This window comes from Ixodes scapularis, unplaced genomic scaffold (assembly GCF_016920785.2).
Source record: "Ixodes scapularis isolate PalLabHiFi unplaced genomic scaffold, ASM1692078v2 PGA_scaffold5__190_contigs__length_132052651, whole genome shotgun sequence".
Taxonomy (NCBI): Eukaryota; Metazoa; Arthropoda; class Arachnida; order Ixodida; family Ixodidae; genus Ixodes; species Ixodes scapularis.
Window position 1 is genome coordinate 117,308,665 of NW_024609880.1, and position 25,003 is coordinate 117,333,667.

Below are 25,003 nucleotides of genomic sequence, written 5' to 3' on the forward strand. Positions count from 1 at the left end.
GGGGCGAGACAAACAGTGGGAGGATTTCTGGAGCACAAACGAGCACGTACCACGTGACACTAAGCGTCGTACCGCGTTCCACGCGGCGGCGTGTGTTTCCAGAACGCCTCCGATTGGATACATTTCGTTTCTTGTGCATTAATAAGACAGGTAGGAAACGCCAGAAAGCCAAGGTGGAGTGGTGTAGTGGTTAGCACACCCGACCGGACATTGGGAGGCCCAGAGTTCAAATCCTGGCTCCGCCAATTTTTGGCTTTCGGCGGGTTCCTGGAAACTTTGATTCTTTGATTCATTGGATTAAGTACGGTTCATTCATCTGCACATATTCGTTCATATCCTCCTCGGAGACCACGTACGATGACGTGAAGTGCCCGTGTTGTATACTCAATAACGTGGCTCTTGATTCTTGCAGATGATGATGATACCGTGTCTCTAAAGCTCATAAACAAAGAATATTACATGTACACGGGGCGAGACAAACAGTGGGAGGATTTCTGGAGCACAAACGAGCACGTACCACGTGACACTAAGCGTCGTACCGCGTTCCACGCGGCGGCGTGTGTTTCCAGAACGCCTCCGATTGGATACATTTCGTTTCTTGTGCATTAATAAGACAGGTAGGAAACGCCAGAAAGCCAAGGTGGAGTGGTGTAGTGGTTAGCACACCCGACCGGACATTGGGAGGCCCAGAGTTCAAATCCTGGCTCCGCCAATTTTTGGCTTTCGGCGGGTTCCTGGAAACTTTGATTCTTTGATTCATTGGATTAAGTACGGTTCATTCATCTGCACATATTCGTTCATATCCTCCTCGGAGACCACGTACGATGACGTGAAGTGCCCGTGTTGTATACTCAATAACGTGGCTCTTGATTCTTGCAGATGATGATGATACCGTGTCTCTAAAGCTCATAAACAAAGAATATTACATGTACACGGGGCGAGACAAACAGTGGGAGGATTTCTGGAGCACAAACGAGCACGTACCACGTGACACTAAGCGTCGTACCGCGTTCCACGCGGCGGCGTGTGTTTCCAGAACGCCTCCGATTGGATACATTTCGTTTCTTGTGCATTAATAAGACAGGTAGGAAACGCCAGAAAGCCAAGGTGGAGTGGTGTAGTGGTTAGCACACCCGACCGGACATTGGGAGGCCCAGAGTTCAAATCCTGGCTCCGCCAATTTTTGGCTTTCGGCGGGTTCCTGGAAACTTTGATTCTTTGATTCATTGGATTAAGTACGGTTCATTCATCTGCACATATTCGTTCATATCCTCCTCGGAGACCACGTACGATGACGTGAAGTGCCCGTGTTGTATACTCAATAACGTGGCTCTTGATTCTTGCAGATGATGATGATACCGTGTCTCTAAAGCTCATAAACAAAGAATATTACATGTACACGGGGCGAGACAAACAGTGGGAGGATTTCTGGAGCACAAACGAGCACGTACCACGTGACACTAAGCGTCGTACCGCGTTCCACGCGGCGGCGTGTGTTTCCAGAACGCCTCCGATTGGATACATTTCGTTTCTTGTGCATTAATAAGACAGGTAGGAAACGCCAGAAAGCCAAGGTGGAGTGGTGTAGTGGTTAGCACACCCGACCGGACATTGGGAGGCCCAGAGTTCAAATCCTGGCTCCGCCAATTTTTGGCTTTCGGCGGGTTCCTGGAAACTTTGATTCTTTGATTCATTGGATTAAGTACGGTTCATTCATCTGCACATATTCGTTCATATCCTCCTCGGAGACCACGTACGATGACGTGAAGTGCCCGTGTTGTATACTCAATAACGTGGCTCTTGATTCTTGCAGATGATGATGATACCGTGTCTCTAAAGCTCATAAACAAAGAATATTACATGTACACGGGGCGAGACAAACAGTGGGAGGATTTCTGGAGCACAAACGAGCACGTACCACGTGACACTAAGCGTCGTACCGCGTTCCACGCGGCGGCGTGTGTTTCCAGAACGCCTCCGATTGGATACATTTCGTTTCTTGTGCATTAATAAGACAGGTAGGAAACGCCAGAAAGCCAAGGTGGAGTGGTGTAGTGGTTAGCACACCCGACCGGACATTGGGAGGCCCAGAGTTCAAATCCTGGCTCCGCCAATTTTTGGCTTTCGGCGGGTTCCTGGAAACTTTGATTCTTTGATTCATTGGATTAAGTACGGTTCATTCATCTGCACATATTCGTTCATATCCTCCTCGGAGACCACGTACGATGACGTGAAGTGCCCGTGTTGTATACTCAATAACGTGGCTCTTGATTCTTGCAGATGATGATGATACCGTGTCTCTAAAGCTCATAAACAAAGAATATTACATGTACACGGGGCGAGACAAACAGTGGGAGGATTTCTGGAGCACAAACGAGCACGTACCACGTGACACTAAGCGTCGTACCGCGTTCCACGCGGCGGCGTGTGTTTCCAGAACGCCTCCGATTGGATACATTTCGTTTCTTGTGCATTAATAAGACAGGTAGGAAACGCCAGAAAGCCAAGGTGGAGTGGTGTAGTGGTTAGCACACCCGACCGGACATTGGGAGGCCCAGAGTTCAAATCCTGGCTCCGCCAATTTTTGGCTTTCGGCGGGTTCCTGGAAACTTTGATTCTTTGATTCATTGGATTAAGTACGGTTCATTCATCTGCACATATTCGTTCATATCCTCCTCGGAGACCACGTACGATGACGTGAAGTGCCCGTGTTGTATACTCAATAACGTGGCTCTTGATTCTTGCAGATGATGATGATACCGTGTCTCTAAAGCTCATAAACAAAGAATATTACATGTACACGGGGCGAGACAAACAGTGGGAGGATTTCTGGAGCACAAACGAGCACGTACCACGTGACACTAAGCGTCGTACCGCGTTCCACGCGGCGGCGTGTGTTTCCAGAACGCCTCCGATTGGATACATTTCGTTTCTTGTGCATTAATAAGACAGGTAGGAAACGCCAGAAAGCCAAGGTGGAGTGGTGTAGTGGTTAGCACACCCGACCGGACATTGGGAGGCCCAGAGTTCAAATCCTGGCTCCGCCAATTTTTGGCTTTCGGCGGGTTCCTGGAAACTTTGATTCTTTGATTCATTGGATTAAGTACGGTTCATTCATCTGCACATATTCGTTCATATCCTCCTCGGAGACCACGTACGATGACGTGAAGTGCCCGTGTTGTATACTCAATAACGTGGCTCTTGATTCTTGCAGATGATGATGATACCGTGTCTCTAAAGCTCATAAACAAAGAATATTACATGTACACGGGGCGAGACAAACAGTGGGAGGATTTCTGGAGCACAAACGAGCACGTACCACGTGACACTAAGCGTCGTACCGCGTTCCACGCGGCGGCGTGTGTTTCCAGAACGCCTCCGATTGGATACATTTCGTTTCTTGTGCATTAATAAGACAGGTAGGAAACGCCAGAAAGCCAAGGTGGAGTGGTGTAGTGGTTAGCACACCCGACCGGACATTGGGAGGCCCAGAGTTCAAATCCTGGCTCCGCCAATTTTTGGCTTTCGGCGGGTTCCTGGAAACTTTGATTCTTTGATTCATTGGATTAAGTACGGTTCGTTCATCTGCACATATTCGTTCATATCCTCCTCGGAGACCACGTACGATGACGTGAAGTGCCCGTGTTGTATACTCAATAACGTGGCTCTTGATTCTTGCAGATGATGATGATACCGTGTCTCTAAAGCTCATAAACAAAGAATATTACATGTACACGGGGCGAGACAAACAGTGGGAGGATTTCTGGAGCACAAACGAGCACGTACCACGTGACACTAAGCGTCGTACCGCGTTCCACGCGGCGGCGTGTGTTTCCAGAACGCCTCCGATTGGATACATTTCGTTTCTTGTGCATTAATAAGACAGGTAGGAAACGCCAGAAAGCCAAGGTGGAGTGGTGTAGTGGTTAGCACACCCGACCGGACATTGGGAGGCCCAGAGTTCAAATCCTGGCTCCGCCAATTTTTGGCTTTCGGCGGGTTCCTGGAAACTTTGATTCTTTGATTCATTGGATTAAGTACGGTTCATTCATCTGCACATATTCGTTCATATCCTCCTCGGAGACCACGTACGATGACGTGAAGTGCCCGTGTTGTATACTCAAGAACGTGGCTCTTGATTCTTGCAGATGATGATGATACCGTGTCTCTAAAGCTCATAAACAAAGAATATTACATGTACACGGGGCGAGACAAACAGTGGGAGGATTTCTGGAGCACAAACGAGCACGTACCACGTGACACTAAGCGTCGTACCGCGTTCCACGCGGCGGCGTGTGTTTCCAGAACGCCTCCGATTGGATACATTTCGTTTCTTGTGCATTAATAAGACAGGTAGGAAACGCCAGAAAGCCAAGGTGGAGTGGTGTAGTGGTTAGCACACCCGACCGGACATTGGGAGGCCCAGAGTTCAAATCCTGGCTCCGCCAATTTTTGGCTTTCGGCGGGTTCCTGGAAACTTTGATTCTTTGATTCATTGGATTAAGTACGGTTCATTCATCTGCACATATTCGTTCATATCCTCCTCGGAGACCACGTACGATGACGTGAAGTGCCCGTGTTGTATACTCAATAACGTGGCTCTTGATTCTTGCAGATGATGATGATACCGTGTCTCTAAAGCTCATAAACAAAGAATATTACATGTACACGGGGCGAGACAAACAGTGGGAGGATTTCTGGAGCACAAACGAGCACGTACCACGTGACACTAAGCGTCGTACCGCGTTCCACGCGGCGGCGTGTGTTTCCAGAACGCCTCCGATTGGATACATTTCGTTTCTTGTGCATTAATAAGACAGGTAGGAAACGCCAGAAAGCCAAGGTGGAGTGGTGTAGTGGTTAGCACACCCGACCGGACATTGGGAGGCCCAGAGTTCAAATCCTGGCTCCGCCAATTTTTGGCTTTCGGCGGGTTCCTGGAAACTTTGATTCTTTGATTCATTGGATTAAGTACGGTTCATTCATCTGCACATATTCGTTCATATCCTCCTCGGAGACCACGTACGATGACGTGAAGTGCCCGTGTTGTATACTCAATAACGTGGCTCTTGATTCTTGCAGATGATGATGATACCGTGTCTCTAAAGCTCATAAACAAAGAATATTACATGTACACGGGGCGAGACAAACAGTGGGAGGATTTCTGGAGCACAAACGAGCACGTACCACGTGACACTAAGCGTCGTACCGCGTTCCACGCGGCGGCGTGTGTTTCCAGAACGCCTCCGATTGGATACATTTCGTTTCTTGTGCATTAATAAGACAGGTAGGAAACGCCAGAAAGCCAAGGTGGAGTGGTGTAGTGGTTAGCACACCCGACCGGACATTGGGAGGCCCAGAGTTCAAATCCTGGCTCCGCCAATTTTTGGCTTTCGGCGGGTTCCTGGAAACTTTGATTCTTTGATTCATTGGATTAAGTACGGTTCATTCATCTGCACATATTCGTTCATATCCTCCTCGGAGACCACGTACGATGACGTGAAGTGCCCGTGTTGTATACTCAATAACGTGGCTCTTGATTCTTGCAGATGATGATGATACCGTGTCTCTAAAGCTCATAAACAAAGAATATTACATGTACACGGGGCGAGACAAACAGTGGGAGGATTTCTGGAGCACAAACGAGCACGTACCACGTGACACTAAGCGTCGTACCGCGTTCCACGCGGCGGCGTGTGTTTCCAGAACGCCTCCGATTGGATACATTTCGTTTCTTGTGCATTAATAAGACAGGTAGGAAACGCCAGAAAGCCAAGGTGGAGTGGTGTAGTGGTTAGCACACCCGACCGGACATTGGGAGGCCCAGAGTTCAAATCCTGGCTCCGCCAATTTTTGGCTTTCGGCGGGTTCCTGGAAACTTTGATTCTTTGATTCATTGGATTAAGTACGGTTCATTCATCTGCACATATTCGTTCATATCCTCCTCGGAGACCACGTACGATGACGTGAAGTGCCCGTGTTGTATACTCAATAACGTGGCTCTTGATTCTTGCAGATGATGATGATACCGTGTCTCTAAAGCTCATAAACAAAGAATATTACATGTACACGGGGCGAGACAAACAGTGGGAGGATTTCTGGAGCACAAACGAGCACGTACCACGTGACACTAAGCGTCGTACCGCGTTCCACGCGGCGGCGTGTGTTTCCAGAACGCCTCCGATTGGATACATTTCGTTTCTTGTGCATTAATAAGACAGGTAGGAAACGCCAGAAAGCCAAGGTGGAGTGGTGTAGTGGTTAGCACACCCGACCGGACATTGGGAGGCCCAGAGTTCAAATCCTGGCTCCGCCAATTTTTGGCTTTCGGCGGGTTCCTGGAAACTTTGATTCTTTGATTCATTGGATTAAGTACGGTTCATTCATCTGCACATATTCGTTCATATCCTCCTCGGAGACCACGTACGATGACGTGAAGTGCCCGTGTTGTATACTCAATAACGTGGCTCTTGATTCTTGCAGATGATGATGATACCGTGTCTCTAAAGCTCATAAACAAAGAATATTACATGTACACGGGGCGAGACAAACAGTGGGAGGATTTCTGGAGCACAAACGAGCACGTACCACGTGACACTAAGCGTCGTACCGCGTTCCACGCGGCGGCGTGTGTTTCCAGAACGCCTCCGATTGGATACATTTCGTTTCTTGTGCATTAATAAGACAGGTAGGAAACGCCAGAAAGCCAAGGTGGAGTGGTGTAGTGGTTAGCACACCCGACCGGACATTGGGAGGCCCAGAGTTCAAATCCTGGCTCCGCCAATTTTTGGCTTTCGGCGGGTTCCTGGAAACTTTGATTCTTTGATTCATTGGATTAAGTACGGTTCGTTCATCTGCACATATTCGTTCATATCCTCCTCGGAGACCACGTACGATGACGTGAAGTGCCCGTGTTGTATACTCAATAACGTGGCTCTTGATTCTTGCAGATGATGATGATACCGTGTCTCTAAAGCTCATAAACAAAGAATATTACATGTACACGGGGCGAGACAAACAGTGGGAGGATTTCTGGAGCACAAACGAGCACGTACCACGTGACACTAAGCGTCGTACCGCGTTCCACGCGGCGGCGTGTGTTTCCAGAACGCCTCCGATTGGATACATTTCGTTTCTTGTGCATTAATAAGACAGGTAGGAAACGCCAGAAAGCCAAGGTGGAGTGGTGTAGTGGTTAGCACACCCGACCGGACATTGGGAGGCCCAGAGTTCAAATCCTGGCTCCGCCAATTTTTGGCTTTCGGCGGGTTCCTGGAAACTTTGATTCTTTGATTCATTGGATTAAGTACGGTTCATTCATCTGCACATATTCGTTCATATCCTCCTCGGAGACCACGTACGATGACGTGAAGTGCCCGTGTTGTATACTCAATAACGTGGCTCTTGATTCTTGCAGATGATGATGATACCGTGTCTCTAAAGCTCATAAACAAAGAATATTACATGTACACGGGGCGAGACAAACAGTGGGAGGATTTCTGGAGCACAAACGAGCACGTACCACGTGACACTAAGCGTCGTACCGCGTTCCACGCGGCGGCGTGTGTTTCCAGAACGCCTCCGATTGGATACATTTCGTTTCTTGTGCATTAATAAGACAGGTAGGAAACGCCAGAAAGCCAAGGTGGAGTGGTGTAGTGGTTAGCACACCCGACCGGACATTGGGAGGCCCAGAGTTCAAATCCTGGCTCCGCCAATTTTTGGCTTTCGGCGGGTTCCTGGAAACTTTGATTCTTTGATTCATTGGATTAAGTACGGTTCATTCATCTGCACATATTCGTTCATATCCTCCTCGGAGACCACGTACGATGACGTGAAGTGCCCGTGTTGTATACTCAATAACGTGGCTCTTGATTCTTGCAGATGATGATGATACCGTGTCTCTAAAGCTCATAAACAAAGAATATTACATGTACACGGGGCGAGACAAACAGTGGGAGGATTTCTGGAGCACAAACGAGCACGTACCACGTGACACTAAGCGTCGTACCGCGTTCCACGCGGCGGCGTGTGTTTCCAGAACGCCTCCGATTGGATACATTTCGTTTCTTGTGCATTAATAAGACAGGTAGGAAACGCCAGAAAGCCAAGGTGGAGTGGTGTAGTGGTTAGCACACCCGACCGGACATTGGGAGGCCCAGAGTTCAAATCCTGGCTCCGCCAATTTTTGGCTTTCGGCGGGTTCCTGGAAACTTTGATTCTTTGATTCATTGGATTAAGTACGGTTCATTCATCTGCACATATTCGTTCATATCCTCCTCGGAGACCACGTACGATGACGTGAAGTGCCCGTGTTGTATACTCAATAACGTGGCTCTTGATTCTTGCAGATGATGATGATACCGTGTCTCTAAAGCTCATAAACAAAGAATATTACATGTACACGGGGCGAGACAAACAGTGGGAGGATTTCTGGAGCACAAACGAGCACGTACCACGTGACACTAAGCGTCGTACCGCGTTCCACGCGGCGGCGTGTGTTTCCAGAACGCCTCCGATTGGATACATTTCGTTTCTTGTGCATTAATAAGACAGGTAGGAAACGCCAGAAAGCCAAGGTGGAGTGGTGTAGTGGTTAGCACACCCGACCGGACATTGGGAGGCCCAGAGTTCAAATCCTGGCTCCGCCAATTTTTGGCTTTCGGCGGGTTCCTGGAAACTTTGATTCTTTGATTCATTGGATTAAGTACGGTTCATTCATCTGCACATATTCGTTCATATCCTCCTCGGAGACCACGTACGATGACGTGAAGTGCCCGTGTTGTATACTCAATAACGTGGCTCTTGATTCTTGCAGATGATGATGATACCGTGTCTCTAAAGCTCATAAACAAAGAATATTACATGTACACGGGGCGAGACAAACAGTGGGAGGATTTCTGGAGCACAAACGAGCACGTACCACGTGACACTAAGCGTCGTACCGCGTTCCACGCGGCGGCGTGTGTTTCCAGAACGCCTCCGATTGGATACATTTCGTTTCTTGTGCATTAATAAGACAGGTAGGAAACGCCAGAAAGCCAAGGTGGAGTGGTGTAGTGGTTAGCACACCCGACCGGACATTGGGAGGCCCAGAGTTCAAATCCTGGCTCCGCCAATTTTTGGCTTTCGGCGGGTTCCTGGAAACTTTGATTCTTTGATTCATTGGATTAAGTACGGTTCATTCATCTGCACATATTCGTTCATATCCTCCTTGGAGACCACGTACGATGACGTGAAGTGCCCGTGTTGTATACTCAATAACGTGGCTCTTGATTCTTGCAGATGATGATGATACCGTGTCTCTAAAGCTCATAAACAAAGAATATTACATGTACACGGGGCGAGACAAACAGTGGGAGGATTTCTGGAGCACAAACGAGCACGTACCACGTGACACTAAGCGTCGTACCGCGTTCCACGCGGCGGCGTGTGTTTCCAGAACGCCTCCGATTGGATACATTTCGTTTCTTGTGCATTAATAAGACAGGTAGGAAACGCCAGAAAGCCAAGGTGGAGTGGTGTAGTGGTTAGCACACCCGACCGGACATTGGGAGGCCCAGAGTTCAAATCCTGGCTCCGCCAATTTTTGGCTTTCGGCGGGTTCCTGGAAACTTTGATTCTTTGATTCATTGGATTAAGTACGGTTCATTCATCTGCACATATTCGTTCATATCCTCCTCGGAGACCACGTACGATGACGTGAAGTGCCCGTGTTGTATACTCAATAACGTGGCTCTTGATTCTTGCAGATGATGATGATACCGTGTCTCTAAAGCTCATAAACAAAGAATATTACATGTACACGGGGCGAGACAAACAGTGGGAGGATTTCTGGAGCACAAACGAGCACGTACCACGTGACACTAAGCGTCGTACCGCGTTCCACGCGGCGGCGTGTGTTTCCAGAACGCCTCCGATTGGATACATTTCGTTTCTTGTGCATTAATAAGACAGGTAGGAAACGCCAGAAAGCCAAGGTGGAGTGGTGTAGTGGTTAGCACACCCGACCGGACATTGGGAGGCCCAGAGTTCAAATCCTGGCTCCGCCAATTTTTGGCTTTCGGCGGGTTCCTGGAAACTTTGATTCTTTGATTCATTGGATTAAGTACGGTTCATTCATCTGCACATATTCGTTCATATCCTCCTCGGAGACCACGTACGATGACGTGAAGTGCCCGTGTTGTATACTCAATAACGTGGCTCTTGATTCTTGCAGATGATGATGATACCGTGTCTCTAAAGCTCATAAACAAAGAATATTACATGTACACGGGGCGAGACAAACAGTGGGAGGATTTCTGGAGCACAAACGAGCACGTACCACGTGACACTAAGCGTCGTACCGCGTTCCACGCGGCGGCGTGTGTTTCCAGAACGCCTCCGATTGGATACATTTCGTTTCTTGTGCATTAATAAGACAGGTAGGAAACGCCAGAAAGCCAAGGTGGAGTGGTGTAGTGGTTAGCACACCCGACCGGACATTGGGAGGCCCAGAGTTCAAATCCTGGCTCCGCCAATTTTTGGCTTTCGGCGGGTTCCTGGAAACTTTGATTCTTTGATTCATTGGATTAAGTACGGTTCATTCATCTGCACATATTCGTTCATATATATATATATATATATATATATGTATATATATATATATATATATATATATATAGAGAGAGAGAGAGAGAAGAAAATGATACACGAAAAGGCATAATAAAGCAATATAATAAGTCCAACGTATCGAGCGGGGACCGGTCTTCGTCAGAATGAATAATTTCTTTGTTTCTCTAGGATTGATCCCGTCGTCTTTTATAGTCTTACTGCCACTGCAGGAAAATTGCCCTTGGCGCGTTTTCACTTCCATCACCAAAACACTAAAAACAAAATAATAATAAATAAAAAATATATATAAATGGTTAGTGGTTTTATCCTGCTTGTTCTAGCCAGGTAATTATGTCCGTACTTTCATTAATCCCTTGGGTAAGTGATTTGAACTTGTGAATAAAATGCTCTCTTAGTTCTCTTTTGCGATCGGAACTGAATCCTGATTGAAGAAGCATGACTGTTATTGCATCAGAAATGTGGTCCGGTAGGTTCATGTGTCTTGAAAATGGGAGGTGTGGGAGGCAGTTGACGTGTGATTTGTGATTGTTCAATCGTAGTCTGAAAGGGGTTCTGGTTTGGCCTATGCAGTCCATATCGCCCAGGTTGAATCGTAACACGTAAGTGACGTTTACCGTATTGCAGTTGAGAGTTGCATTCATTTTGAAAGAAAAATTTGATTTGGTGCTCTTAATTTGGTTGGTGCGGATCATGTGGTCGCAAGCATGGCATCCTAACTTTCCGCAAGGCTGGCAACCAAAGTTTTTGAAGGTGAACTTTTGGATTGTGCCAAGATGTCCTTGAGGTTCCTGTCTCGTCGTTAGACTACTCGTGGTGGCTCTGGAAACAAGGTGTTAAGTTTGTCGTTCTGCTCTTAGGTGTTAAAGTGTTTCTTTGGAATAATATTGAAATTCGGAACGCTGGCCGAATAACTAACCACAAGGTTGGTTTGTTGATTCTTAGTGACACTGGGTGGAGTCTGATTAATAATTTGTAATCTATCAAGTGCCCGGGCTTTTTCGATGGCCTTGTCAACAATTGTAAAGGGATATTTTTGTTCGGTGATCACTGTTTTTAGATTTTCTGGGTTAATGCCTAAATCAGTTAAATTGGAACAAATTCTTTTGAGCCTAGGAGCTTAGGAAAACTGAATGCTGGTTTAGCAATGGTTAGGGTGTGAACTGTGAAAGTGAACATACTGTCGGCGGTCTGTGGGCTTTCTGTAGAATTTCGTTGAAAGGTTATTTCCATGAATTTTAGTTGGTGCGTCCAAAAAATCTATGTTAGTTTTAGAGTAGGATTGCGAGAATTTTGTATTAGGATGAACGGCGTTAAAATCACTGATAAATTTTAAATTGTTTTCCTCTTTGTGTGGCCAAATTAAAAAAAAACGTCAATGTATCGTTTATGACACTATGGTTTTAATTCACGCTTAGTGGGAAGGCGGTAGTATAGATCGGCCATGAAAAGATTGGCATAACTTGGGGCCATCTCTGTGCCCATTGCTGTGCCCTGTATCTGAAGAAAGTGCTTCCCCATCAAACTCGAGGTTGTAATGTTCTAGAGCCAATCTAATTAGTATTGCAAGGACGTGATTGTTTACACCATTTTTGATGGAATTTTCTTCTTCGCTATACAACCATTCCTCACCAGGACGGTACCGATGCTGTAGTCATTGCTTATAAGAAAAGTCCACCAAAAATGGGGGTGAACGATCGCGTCCTTGCAACACTAATTAGGTTGGCACTAGAACATAACAACTTCGAGTTTGAAGGGAAGCACTTTCTTCAGATACAGGGCACAGCAATGGGCACGAAGATGTCCCCAAACTATGCCGATGTTTTTAGGCCCCAACTAGAGTACCGCTTTCTCTCTAACCGTGAATTAAAACTACTGTGTTATAAACGATACATTGACGATATCTTTATAATTCGGCCACAAAAAAGGAAGACACTTTAAAATTTAATATGATTTTAACGCAGTTCATTCTAATATAAAATTCTCGCACTCCTGTTCTAAAACTAACATAAAGTTTTTGGACGTAACAATGGAAATTCATGAAAATAGCCTCTCAACGAAACTCCACAGAAAGCCCACAGACCTCAAAAAGTATCTGCACCTTCACAGTTCACACACTCAGCATTGTAAAATCAGCATTCCGTTCTCTCAAGCTCATAGGTTCAGAAGAATTTGTTCCAAATTGATTCATTTTGATTGTAACGCAAAAAATCTAAAAACACAAAAAAATATTAAATTACAATTGTTTACAAGGCCGTCGAAAAAGCCCGAGCACTTGACAGATCACAACTTATTAATCAGACTCGATCCCTCGACCCCAGTGTACCTAGGAATCAACAAACCAACCTTGTAGTTTCTTCTTCAGCCAACCTCCCAAATTTCAATAATATTTTAAGGAAACAATTTAGGATCATAAGCCTGGCGCGTCGCGTGAAAAGACGGCCGCCGTAAATGGGAAAGGAGGGGCGGAGAAACGGGAGCGGAGAGAACCTTCACGGCTAGCGCCACAAAAGGAGCGAGCGGCCAAACGCAGAAACAAACTTTTTTTTTTTTTTCTCTTTTCTTGTCGCTATCGTGGAGAGGAGAAACTCAACGTCCACCCTTTCCCGTTTCTCCCTGCGCCCTTTCGAATCGCCGCGCCCGTTTCTCCCGGAGTGCGAAAACGACGGTGACGAAAACAGAAAAACAAGCGTGGTTCGGGGAGCGGCCGCTCACGACCCAAGCGCTCGCTGTCTAGGTCTGCCCTTTCTGCTCTGCGCTACCATATTGGTCACCGTTCGGCGCGCTCCTCCTCTCCTTTTTCCTGCGGCCCCGCTCTCTATGGCTCCGTCGTCGATGTGCCAGGCTTTCTCCGTATAGAGGAGGCTATGTTAGGATCTTACAGCAGAACGACAAACTTAACTCCTTGTTTCCAGAGCCACCACAAGTAGTCTAACGACGAGGCAGGAACCTCAAGGACATCTTGGTACAATCCAAAAGCTCACCTTCAAAAACTTTTGGTTGCCAGCCTTGCGGAAAGTCGCGATGCGAGGTTTGCGACCACATGATACGCACCAACCAAATAAAGAGCTGCAAATCAGATTTCTCGTTCAAAATTAATGCAACTCTCAACTGCGATACGGCAAACATCATTTACGTGTTACGATGCTGCCTGTGCGATATGGACTACATAGGCCAAACCAGAACCCCTTTCAGACTGCGTTTGAACAATCGCAAATCACACGTCAACTCCCTCTCATACCTCCCATTTTCCAAACACATGAACCATAAACCACATTTTTGACGCAATAACAGTCGTGTTTCCTCAATGTGGATTTAGTTCCTATCGCAGAACTAAGAGAGACGTATTTTATTCACAGACTTAAAGTATTTAGCCACGGGATTAATGAAAGTCCGGGCAGACTTACTTAGCTACAACAAGCAGCATAAACCCGCTAGACATTTATATTATTTTTTAATATATTTTTATTCATGAATTTTTTGTTCTTAGTATTTTGGTGATGGAAGTGAAAACGCGCCAGGAAATTTTTTCTGTAATGACCGCAAGTCTATGAAACACGACGGGATCAATCCTAAAGAGAAAAAGAAAAGGTTAATCACCCTGACAAAGAGCGGTCCCCGCTCGATACGTTGGGCTTATTATATTATTTAATTATGCCTGTTCGTGGATAATTTTCTCTTAGAAGAATCGATAGTCGGGCGAGTTGGTGGGAATTCATCATGCGAAACAGCGCGAAAAACAGACGAGGACGAAGACGAAACATACGGGGCGAGCGCTGTCCTCGTCCGCGTCTGTTCTTCGTCCTCGTCTGTTTTTCGCGCTGTTTCCCATGATGGATATGTTTCTTCTCCACTATCTACGTCTCCCTAGGGTGCCTTCATGTTCGCTTTGCTTAGGGTGGAGACATCTGGCCATTTTGTTCTCACTTTTACATTTATTTCTTGTTCAGAAGCGCGTGAAAGAGCGTGTCCCTGCACGCGTCTGTGGCGGTGACTGTGCTATGGCGACATTTTGTTCTCGTCGATTTCTTTGTATTTTCCCCGTGAGCGCGTGCTGTCGGCATCGGGTACTACAAAGGGTGGCATCACTCTAAACAGAAGGTCATTGATGCACCCTACGTCTCCCTGGCCTGTCTTAGCCCGTAATATATATATATATATATATATATATATATATATATATATATATATATATATATATATATATATATATATATATATATATATATATATATATATATATATATGTATATATATATATTGGCAATTCTAAACTTCTAACTGAATATTTTTACTACGATACTACTGAATCAGTCTAAAAAAATGCCTCCGGGTCTTGCACGATTTCAACGAGCATTTAAATATACATTTTTGTTGAGAAAACGTTTTCTAGCCTTTCAATTAATTTTAGCATCATTTTACCAAGGGTTAAAATAGCGCATTTTTTGAATTCAGAGGACCGACTTCGCCTCTAAACTTTATTTCATTGTTTTCGTTCTGCTGCGGTTGTCTTTTAGGCTGTCCCGCTCTGCAAGTGCTCAGCAGCGGATGCGCGCCCCTCGAGGATCTGACTGCCTTCGACGCCTCTCTGGAAACGGAAGTTCTGTCTGCCTGCAGCTGGCATCAAGTGTGCTACACATGCGTAAGTTCGCCCGCACTCGTCCACCTACTAACGGGCTTTAGTAGAGCTTGTTAGTGCATAATACTATAATAGGGCCAGCTGAACTTAGGAAAATATTTTCCTAAGCTCAGCTGGCCCTAATATAGTATCGTCCACCTAGGTTGTTTAAGGACCAAAAAGACATGCCACATTCGGCTGGTGCTCTTGTTGCGGTGCTCACCAATACAAAACGGGAACTATCCCTCACTCAACGTCATAGAGAGACCGAGCACGTTTGGATAGAGGGGAATCCATTGCAACGAACTGTGGGGTGCGCAATTTAAAGCGTCATCGGTTTGACGCACCCATGAGAGATTAAAAATGTACCCTAGATTTCACTCCATTACGGCACATCACCTAACCAGCTACCTTCTTTTTACTTTATGTTTACAAACAAGCACGCGTTTGCCCACATCAATATGTGGGCACCGCGCATGCGCAGAAACCATTTCTGCGAGAGATGAGGCGTCTGCGCCGATCCGTCAGCAGCGCCGCCGCTGCGACGTATCAGAGGCGCGCGTTGGTTCATATTGGTCCATACTCGTTTCAATCAATCAATCAATTGGTACATCCATTTGTTTCAACCACACCCCCTCTCCCCCACCGCAGGGCTCCTTCTTCGGCCTCAGCTCGGACGACTGCGACGAAGGCCTGGGCGTGGCTAACCCGCAGCTGGCGCGGCTAGTCCTCGACTACCTCCTGCGCCGCCAGGTGTTCTTCAAGCGCAGCACTCCCGCGTTGTGTTCGACGTCGTGCGTTTCCGACTTCTTGCTGAACCACTGATTCGGCAAGAGGAGACGGGCTCAGCTCGTCCCTGGGATGACGACACCCGCTGCAGCCTTGGCTGGTTCTCGCCGAGCCGGCCGGAGTCCACCGGGCGGAAGGGTAGAATCCTCCGATGACGTATCGTTGACGCGGTCGCGTGCCTCAAATGGGTGTTCAAGTTTCGCTGTCTTTCGTTCACCGTTTATCGCATTTTATCGTGGGAGGGGGCGGTTGTTGATCCCGCCGCGACGTCTCATTGCGGGTGATTGATATATTATTATTCTATTGCAGAGTATAGGGCGGTTGAACGTCTCGTGTCGTTGTCGTGGAAGAGAACATACTACACGCTCATGTTGTTTTGTCTCAGTACGTCGTTTCGTGGCGGCGCCAGGTCATTGGCAGTGTCTCGAGACCGTTGCAAGCCAGCACGGGGGGACCAGGGCCGTTTATGCTGTGAGGATATGGCATTCTGAGTGACCACAAAATATCATCTGACAGCCAGGAAATAAAGCTGCATGTTCGGTCATTCTGTGTTCTTGACGTGCATGTGACGCCGTTTTGTGTTATTGCTAACTCAGTTGAATTTGTGGGCATGAGCCCCGGCCATCGACCTAACTGCGCGCGTAAATGGCTCTGGGAGTGCCAGTCGTATGCAGTGTAAGGAAGACGGTCGGCGCTGTAGAGTGTCATGTTGCGCGTGACGTAGGGCAGGTAACTATCGCTGATTGGCTGACGGCCATTGTCGTGCGTCACCAGCAGCTTTTTTTATTTTGTTTTTTTGTTTTTTTGTATACAACTGTTTTATGTGTGCCATCTTAATTTCGGAGTGGGTTGCTTGGTCGTCTTTTTGTTGTTTTTGATTTCGGTGTGGTTTGTTCCCGATCTCGCGGTATTTGTGCTTACAAGTGAAGGGTCAGGACGCAGGAGCCTTCTTCAGGGACTTATTTTGCATTGCTGCTGTTTCTTGTCTCGGGGAAGTGATGCAATACCAGTGACGCCCTCCTAAAACCCATGATTTTGTTTGGTGACTGCGTAAACAAATAAAAAGAAACGAAGTGGAAGCCCCGTGACGACGTCGGTGCAATACTTGTAGAGCCGAGCTCCGTGTCTGCCATGGTAACCGCGTTGTCCGTTTCGGTTCGTTGCTCTGTCTCGGAAGCTTTCGCCAGCCAAGTGAATAGTCTACGTGCCATCATGAATGTTCCCAAAAAGAAAACAAAATCGAGAATGTGTATATTGTGTGCGACCTAAATAAAAATGCATACTGTTCTACTAATCTTAATTACGTGTTTGAATAAATCCTAGCTGTTACCACGCCCATCTTTATTCGGGATATTCCTTCGTCGCCATGCAAACACGGTATCTTCACAAAATTAGTATCTGTAATGAAATTTTGATTGCTAAAACGTGCTTGCCTGTGTCATATAAATATGGAAATAATAATGTTCTATTAATCAGAAAAGCAAGCTTCCTCTGTTGTTAAAATTTTTAACTATACAAAAAAAAGAAAAACGAGCCCATGGTATTTGTCCAAAAACTTATCTCGGGCTGGGAACAGTGCTGGACACAAGACACACAAACGAGACACATTGTGTAATTTGTTTTCATCACAGAAATTAGCTTCCAATGCATCTAATTAGATCTACGAACTTTGTTAGTCTGCGTCTTCACGTGCATCAGTCATGGGGTTGTGGACGCAAAAGGTTTACAGAGCTTTATGCAGCTCTTAACTGTACCTAACTACCTTCTTTTTCTTTCCTTTGGCAAAATGGGAGATTTTCCTCGCTAAACATAAATGACGTAGCAGATTTTAAGTTCAAGTTGTAAAGGCTCGTTCACACTCTTGCAACCGAGTACGACCGAGAGAGACCACATCGGTTTTTAAGCCTTTTGTGACGTCTTAGGACCGGATGTGCGGCAGCGGAGCTGGTCCTAAGAGATCGCAAGAGGCTTAAAAACCGGTCTGGTCTCTCTCGGTCGTACTCGGTTGCAAGAGTGTGAACGGGCCTTACGGCCCGTTCAAGCACTTGCGTTTGTCTGCGACCGACTTCGACACAACCGGTTTTTGAGCCTCTTGCAACGGCTTATGACCGGCTGCGCTGCTGCGGGGCCGGTCGAAAGCCTTCACGAAAGGATCAAGAACAGGTCGGCATCCTCTCCGGTTCTAAAAAGTCGCAAGTGTGTGAACAGGCTTATGGCCCCGTTCACACTTTTGCGACCTCTTAGAACCGGGCGCCTTGAAACCCTTTAAAACGAGAGGAAACACTGGCGCCATTTATTGGGTAGCAGTGTAAACTTGGCCCGGTCCGGCATATTTTCTATTTCTCTCGCGCATTATCCTTTTTTTTCTTGGCTCGAAAAACGTTTGACAACGTTATAAACGAGCCTTTCTTAGAGGCAGGCACGTAGCGAGGATTTTCTTTCGGGGGGGGGGGGGGGGGGGGGGGGGGGCCGCCCATGACAAAATGTTGTATGAGGGGGAGGGGGGAGAGGAGTTCCAGCACAATGGAAGATTTCAGGGGGGGAAAGGGGGGGGGGGGCGGGCCCCATGGGCCACCCCGCTGGCTACGTGCCTGCGTAGAGGTATTACGCACATTTGACCTCGGAAATCCCGTAAACCCTTGCGCTCTTGTGAAATGCTGTTCCAGGGTCACCGCATAGATGGCGCCAGAATATAAGTGTGTTTCCTCGTCCTAAGAAAGTTTTAAACGGTTTCAACAGGCCTCGTTTCTCTCGGTCGTACTCGGTTGCAAGAGTGTGAACTTTGTACTACTTAGTGTACTTTGTACATATGTTCATGGAGGAAATAATCGCCTTTGACTTTTTGTAATCATCTCACGGGCTTTGGTTTCGCCATCGTTTTCCTCGTCGCCTTCACACTTTCCTGGTCGCACGGTAAGATTCGCAGTTCACCCCTAAAGGTGATACCGGCGACGTGATATATTAGGGTGACTGAAATAACCAGGCTCGATCTAAAATGGACCCTAAAATCGGCGCCTGCACGTAGCAATCAAAATTTTTCGTCAATAGTGTATTTCACATGTTTTTTCTTTTTGTTTTTTTTTTTCTTTTAAAATTACAAAGCGTAACTCCCTTTCTGTAAAGAATAAGGCCTAAAAAACCTGCCAGGGCCAACGGCAGGCGGCGACGCAGATGGCTGAGTCGAGCGTTGGGGCGCGTTTGGCGCACGTATTGATAGATGGCGCTACCTCCTTGTCGAGACTGGGGAGCCAAAGAGAGAGAGAGAGATGCGTTGTAATAGAGGTTGGGGGGGGGGGGGGGGAAGGAGAGAGCCAATAGACCGTTTTATCGTGGGTAGCGCCATTTTGAGAGCGAGAGAGAAAAGGGGAAAGGGCTACCGGCGCTTTCCCCCTTTCTGATTGTGTAGAAAGAGTAAAAGTCCCGGATGAGAGGCTTGGCCGGTGTTGGGTGTCTGCTGTGCCCCAACTTCTTTCGCGCTTTCTTTTCTGTTTTAGACTCGCAAACTTAATTAGAGCCACGGGCTTCGATGGCAACAGTTCCCCGGTCATTGGGACACCATTGCTCGGTCATAGGGTGCACGAATAACGACAGAAAGTGTCGAATACCGCCCAAGGACCTCGTAGCTTGCATGGGATTCGGCAAGGCACGTGCGGCTGCAATGTTTTGAAGCTCCACCGCTTTCCGTGTGACTGGAAATGATAAACCATTCATAAATTTTTGCTTGCAATAGGCCCATTTCAACGCAGCCGTTTTTAGTAATAAACAAGCGATACACGAAACGGGAACCTCAATTAACTTTTATAAACACCCTGCTACATATCGTTTTGCTGCGCTGCTTTTATCTTGCGTGTCCGTGTTCTCATATTTCATTGTGGATGAACGACGAAGACGTTCTAGATGTGCTTATATCGAACCACAGAAAGCGTCAAAGCAGCCACGAATTATTTTACTATTTGATGCAATATTTTGAGTACTAACCTCCAATTTCTATCACTGACACGTTAGCTGCCGCTGTTCCCCCCGTTGCCGCACTGGCGGATGCCATGACTCGAACAAAGAAACGTACACACTGGGCTCGAAGACGCAGATCGCAACACATGAGTCGTACCCTGGAGCGACTATCCAGCGCTTCAAAGCGCCCAATCAACGGAAACAACCCAAAAAACCCACCAGCAGCACTCCATAGGAGCGCTTTTGCCGGCTCTCTGGTGTCGCACAGGGGATCGCTATTCAGGAAAACCGATAGAACTACCTTTTCAACAATTTCTAGCCTCACCCGGCGGCGGAAATAAGCTTTCAACTAAGTGTTGTAAATGATGAACTCGAGTCAGTCACCACTGCAAATTATCAATATTAAGATAAATTCAGTTACAAAATTTTACATGCTGAAACAGCAATTATAACGAGAAAACTGGCACGCACCTTGCGAGCGTACCCCATGTTCATCGGTGGTACAGCGTTCGGTGCGCGCTCCATTCACAAGCCGTTCCGAGCACAGTCGAGAAGATGGTGTTGAGGAAATGTCTTTTCGGTTTACGAACGCAACCCACTGCCGCCAAGACCGGATTTATTGCAAGCTACATAGGTCCTCGGACAGTATTCGACGCTTTCTGTCGTTATTCGTGCACCCTATGACCGAGCATTGGTGTCCCGATGACCGGGGGACTGTTGCCATCAAAGCCCGTTACTCTAATTAAGTTTGCGAGTTCAAAACAGAAAAGAAAGCGCAAACGAAGTTGGGGCACTGCAGACACCCAACACCGGCCAAGCCTCTCATCCGGGACTTTCACTCTTTCTACACAATCAGAGAGGGGGAAAGCGCCGGTAGCCCTTTCCCCTTTTCTCTCTCGCACTTTTTCAGTCGTTTTATCGTGGGTAGCGCCATTTTGAGAGCGAGAGAGAAAAGGGGAAAGGGCTACCGGCGCTTTCCCCCTTTCTGATTGTGTAGAAAGAGTGGAAGTCCCGGATGAGAGGCTTGGCCGGTGTTGGGCGTCTGCAGTGCCCCAACTTCGTTCGCGCTTTTTTCTACGTTTAAAACTCCCAAACTTAATTAGAGTCATGGTCTTCGATGGCGACAGTGCCCCGGTCATCGGGACACCATTGCTGGGTGATAGGGTGCACGAATAACGACAGAAAGCGTCGAATACTGTCCGAGGACCTATGTAGCTTGCATGGAATCCGGCAAGGCTAGTGCGGCTGCAATGTTTCTAAGCTCCATTGCTTTCCGCATGACTGGAAATGATGAACCATTTATACATTTTTGCTTGCAATGGGCCTATTTCAACGTAGCCGCTTTTAGTTGTAACCAACAAGTTATACACGAAACGGGAACCTCAATTAACTTTGTAAACGCCCGGAGCTGCTACATATCGTCTTGCTCTGCTGTTTTTATCTTCGTGTCCCTGTTCTTATATTTCCTTGTGAGTGAACGACGAAGACGCTTCAGATGTACTTTTATCAAACCGCAGAAAGCCTCGAAGCAGTCACGAATTATCTTACTATTTGATGCAATATTTTGGGTACTCACCTCCAATTTCTATAGCTGGCACGTTCGCTGCCGCTGTTCCCCCCGTCACCACACTGGCGGATGCCATGACTCAAAGAAACGTGCACACTAGGCTCGAAAACGCAGATCGCAACACACGAGACGTTCCCTGCAGCGACTATCAAGCGCCTCAAAGCGCCTTAGTTAACGGAAACAACTCACCAGCGGCACTCCAAGGACGCTTTTGCCGGCTCCCTGGTATCGCGCAAAAGATCGCGATTAAAAAAAACAACAATAGAAATACGTTTTCAACAATTTCCAGCCTCACCCGGGGGCGGAAATGAGCCTTCAACTAAGTGTTGTAGATGATAAAATCGAGTCAGTCGCCACTGCAAATTATCCCTATTAAGATAAATTCGGTTACAAAATTTTACAAGCTGAAACAGCAGTTATCATGAGAAAACTCGCACGCACATTGCGAGCGTACCCCATGTTCATCGGCGGTACAGCGTTCGGTGCGCGCTCCATTCACGAAATGTTCCGAGCGAAGTCGAGAGGATGGCGTTGAGGAGACGCCTTTTCGGTTTACGGACGCAATCCACTGCCGCCGGAGACAGGGGTCATGTGGAAAGCGATGGAGCTCAAAGACATTGCAGCCGCTCTCGCCTTGCTGGATTCCTCGCAAGCTACATATGTCCTCGGACAGTATTCTATGCTTTCTGTTTTTATTCGTGCACCCTATGACCGAGCAATGGTGTCCCGATGACCGAGGAACTGTTGCCATCGAAGCCCGTTACTCTAATTAAGTTTGCGAGTTCAAAACGGAAAAGAAAGCGCGAACGAAGTTGGGGCACTGCAGACGCCCAACACCGGCCAAGCCTCTCATCCGGGACTTTCACTCTTTCTACACAATCAGAAAGGGGGAAAGCGCCGGTAGCCCTTTCCCCTTTTCTCTCTCGCCCTCTTTCAGTAAAACGGTCTATAGGTGTATGCGCACTGGGCGCTTTTGTCACTGGCTCTCGGGGTTGCCCGTCTGTTTTCCACGTGCCGCCGCGCCGCTCTTCGCCGAGATTCGATAACGTGAGGATCCGGATCAAATGCCGTGCAGGAAAGTAGACGTTGCACGCGCCCCGACAGTACGTTCCCGTGCTTTTGAGCGCGCCTCGAACGCGCGGCGCCGCTATTCGCCGAATTCAGTCACGTGAGGAGCAGGATCAACATGCCGTGCAGCAAAGACGGCGCTACGGGGATGGACGCGCAACTCTGGCTCCCGTAGGGAGCCTATAGACCATTCCATTTAGCGCTCTCTGGGCGGCACCATTTTGTTCGACCGCAGCGCCCTCTCCACACATCCGGGAAGTTCCGCAGGGTTCGGCGGGGTAAAACGAGAGAGAGGGCACGCGCCGACTCCGCTAGCAGACGACAAACCGTGACGTTGCCGTTCTCCATCTTTGGGCTGTATCGGCGGGCAGTACGGAACATCGAACTCTCGCTCGTGGCTGCCGTTGTGAAGTGGTTTGCGTTCTTAGAATAGTTGTGGCTACTCCAAAATCAGGCTATAGCTCTCTGTTGTTCTATTTCGCTAAATGATCAACTAGCATATCGTTTTTCCGTTACTTAAATAGCAGTTGAGTCAGCCGGCAGTACTACCCTCAACTACTGCGTGTATTGCGGCAGGAGAGCACGTTTTATTTATTATTTCAGACTTCCACTCATGTTCGCTAAAGGGCCTACACTAGTACGTACTTAGTATGGTAAAAAAGGTACAGCCACCGGATTCACTTTTCGCCGGAGAGACCGGCCACTCTGACACAGTTTTCCCTATTTTTTTTTTTTTATTTGCACGCAGATAACAGCGCAATTGGACTCTGTTAGTCTTTTTTATCTGGCATAGTATTACACGACAACTGGCATACCAAAATCTGCGCATCTGCGCTTGAAAGTTCCAAAATGACGCGATTTTAAACAGAGTTTGCACGCCAGCCGGACGCTAGCTACAGCCCAATCGGCGGAGCGGACGAGATGCGGGGCGAGAGGGGGAGTGCATTTTTTTCTCTTTTACCCTCTCTGCTATGACCTTAATGGAACGGTCTATAGACCTTTTCTGCGTACTCTCGTCCCCAGCCACCAAATAGTCGTCGCCCATACCATCCGGTATGGGCGACGAAAAAATAATCCAACGTTTCAACCTTCAAATAGTAAAAAAATAAAGGGGAGGCAAAACGAGAAAGTGTGACGGTTACGCTTATATCCTAAATGCCTTCTATTGGCGTGGCAAAGGCAAAACACTGTTTTCGCCCATACTGGAAGTGACGTCAATTCAAGATGGCGGCGCACTTGCAGAAAAGGTCTATAGAGGAACTCTAGTCAAAGAGCAGATCGAGACTAAGTTCCTGTATGGGCTCCCTACGGGAAACAGAGTTGCGCGTTCATCCCCTTAGCGCCGGCTTTACTGGACGGCATTCGGAGTCTGCTCCTCACGTGACTTAATTCGGCGAATAGCAGCGTGGTATGCTTACAGCAAATGGTACGTTTACACTTGCGGATCCCCTAGCGAATCCGCCCAGCTTTTTGCCGCTTTGGCGAAACGCTGGGCGGAAACCGCGGCGGCGAGCCTTATAGGTCCAGGACGTATTTCTGCCGCCGAACGAGGTGTTTCGCTAACCGGAAGTGACATTCTTGCGCAGTGCGACGCTGCCTACGTCACGAGGACATGTTCTTCCGGGAGCAGCAACGCCCGGGAGAGACAGCCGAGGTGGGAGCTCTCGCGCCTTCTCGTCATATTTGACGGGATGTTATGAGAACAGCTGCCGCAACCGGCGCCGCCGCCGCCGCTCGGAGGAAATAGATTTAAACACAACCCGCTCGTCGTCGCCGCCACCGGAAGCGAATCCGCCCCCGCGGCAGCGTATTTCTTCTCAGGTGTAAACGTACCATAAAAGAAGGGAAACGTACGCTCCTGGTGCACCACGCAGTAGTGATACACGACCGCGCGCCGGTACGATGATTATCCAGATCGAAACGGACAGGGGTAAGGATTGAACCCAGGATCCCTGGGTTCTGCAGCGCGAGCTTTCGCTCCACGTGCTCCGAGTTGGTGTGCGCTAGCCCACTCGGCCACAGATTCCCCCTCGTACACCGCAGTTTTACACGCTTCCTGAAAAAGCAAGCCTCAGTCTGAATATGCGGCGTGGCTCTTCGATAGTTTGGGCTACAATATATTTTTATGCTCTTTTCGACCAGCAGTCTGTGCTTGTGGCTCGGTAGACAAAACGTTTAAAAAGATTTTCAAGGCAGCTAACAACTACATCAATGCTATGATCATAATGCAATTAATGCAAAGGTGCAAGCGAGCTGGACAAAGATGACGAATATAATCCCCCGAAAAGGGGAACAAAGGACAAACACAAATCTCCAAGCACAGCTAGGTGACTGGTGCGCGACCAAAAAACTCTGCCTGGTCCTGGTAAATAAAATTCCCTCTATCCTGGGAAAAATTG

The 25,003-nt window shown here is 47.6% G+C and overlaps 1 protein-coding gene across 1 annotated transcript in view; it reads left to right on the plus strand.

Annotated features, from left to right (window-relative positions):
• The window catches only part of LOC8024520, a 149,341-nt gene extending 132,023 nt beyond the window's left edge, over positions 1 to 17,318 (plus strand). Inside the window, exons 7-8 of the mRNA XM_029972367.3 lie at positions 15,129 to 15,253; positions 15,881 to 17,318. Coding sequence (XP_029828227.2) covers positions 15,129 to 15,253; positions 15,881 to 16,054 — 299 coding nt within the window. The 3' untranslated portion in view covers positions 16,055 to 17,318. The remainder of the gene's footprint in view (positions 1 to 15,128; positions 15,254 to 15,880) is intronic.
• Positions 17,319 to 25,003: the final 7,685 nt, after the last annotated feature.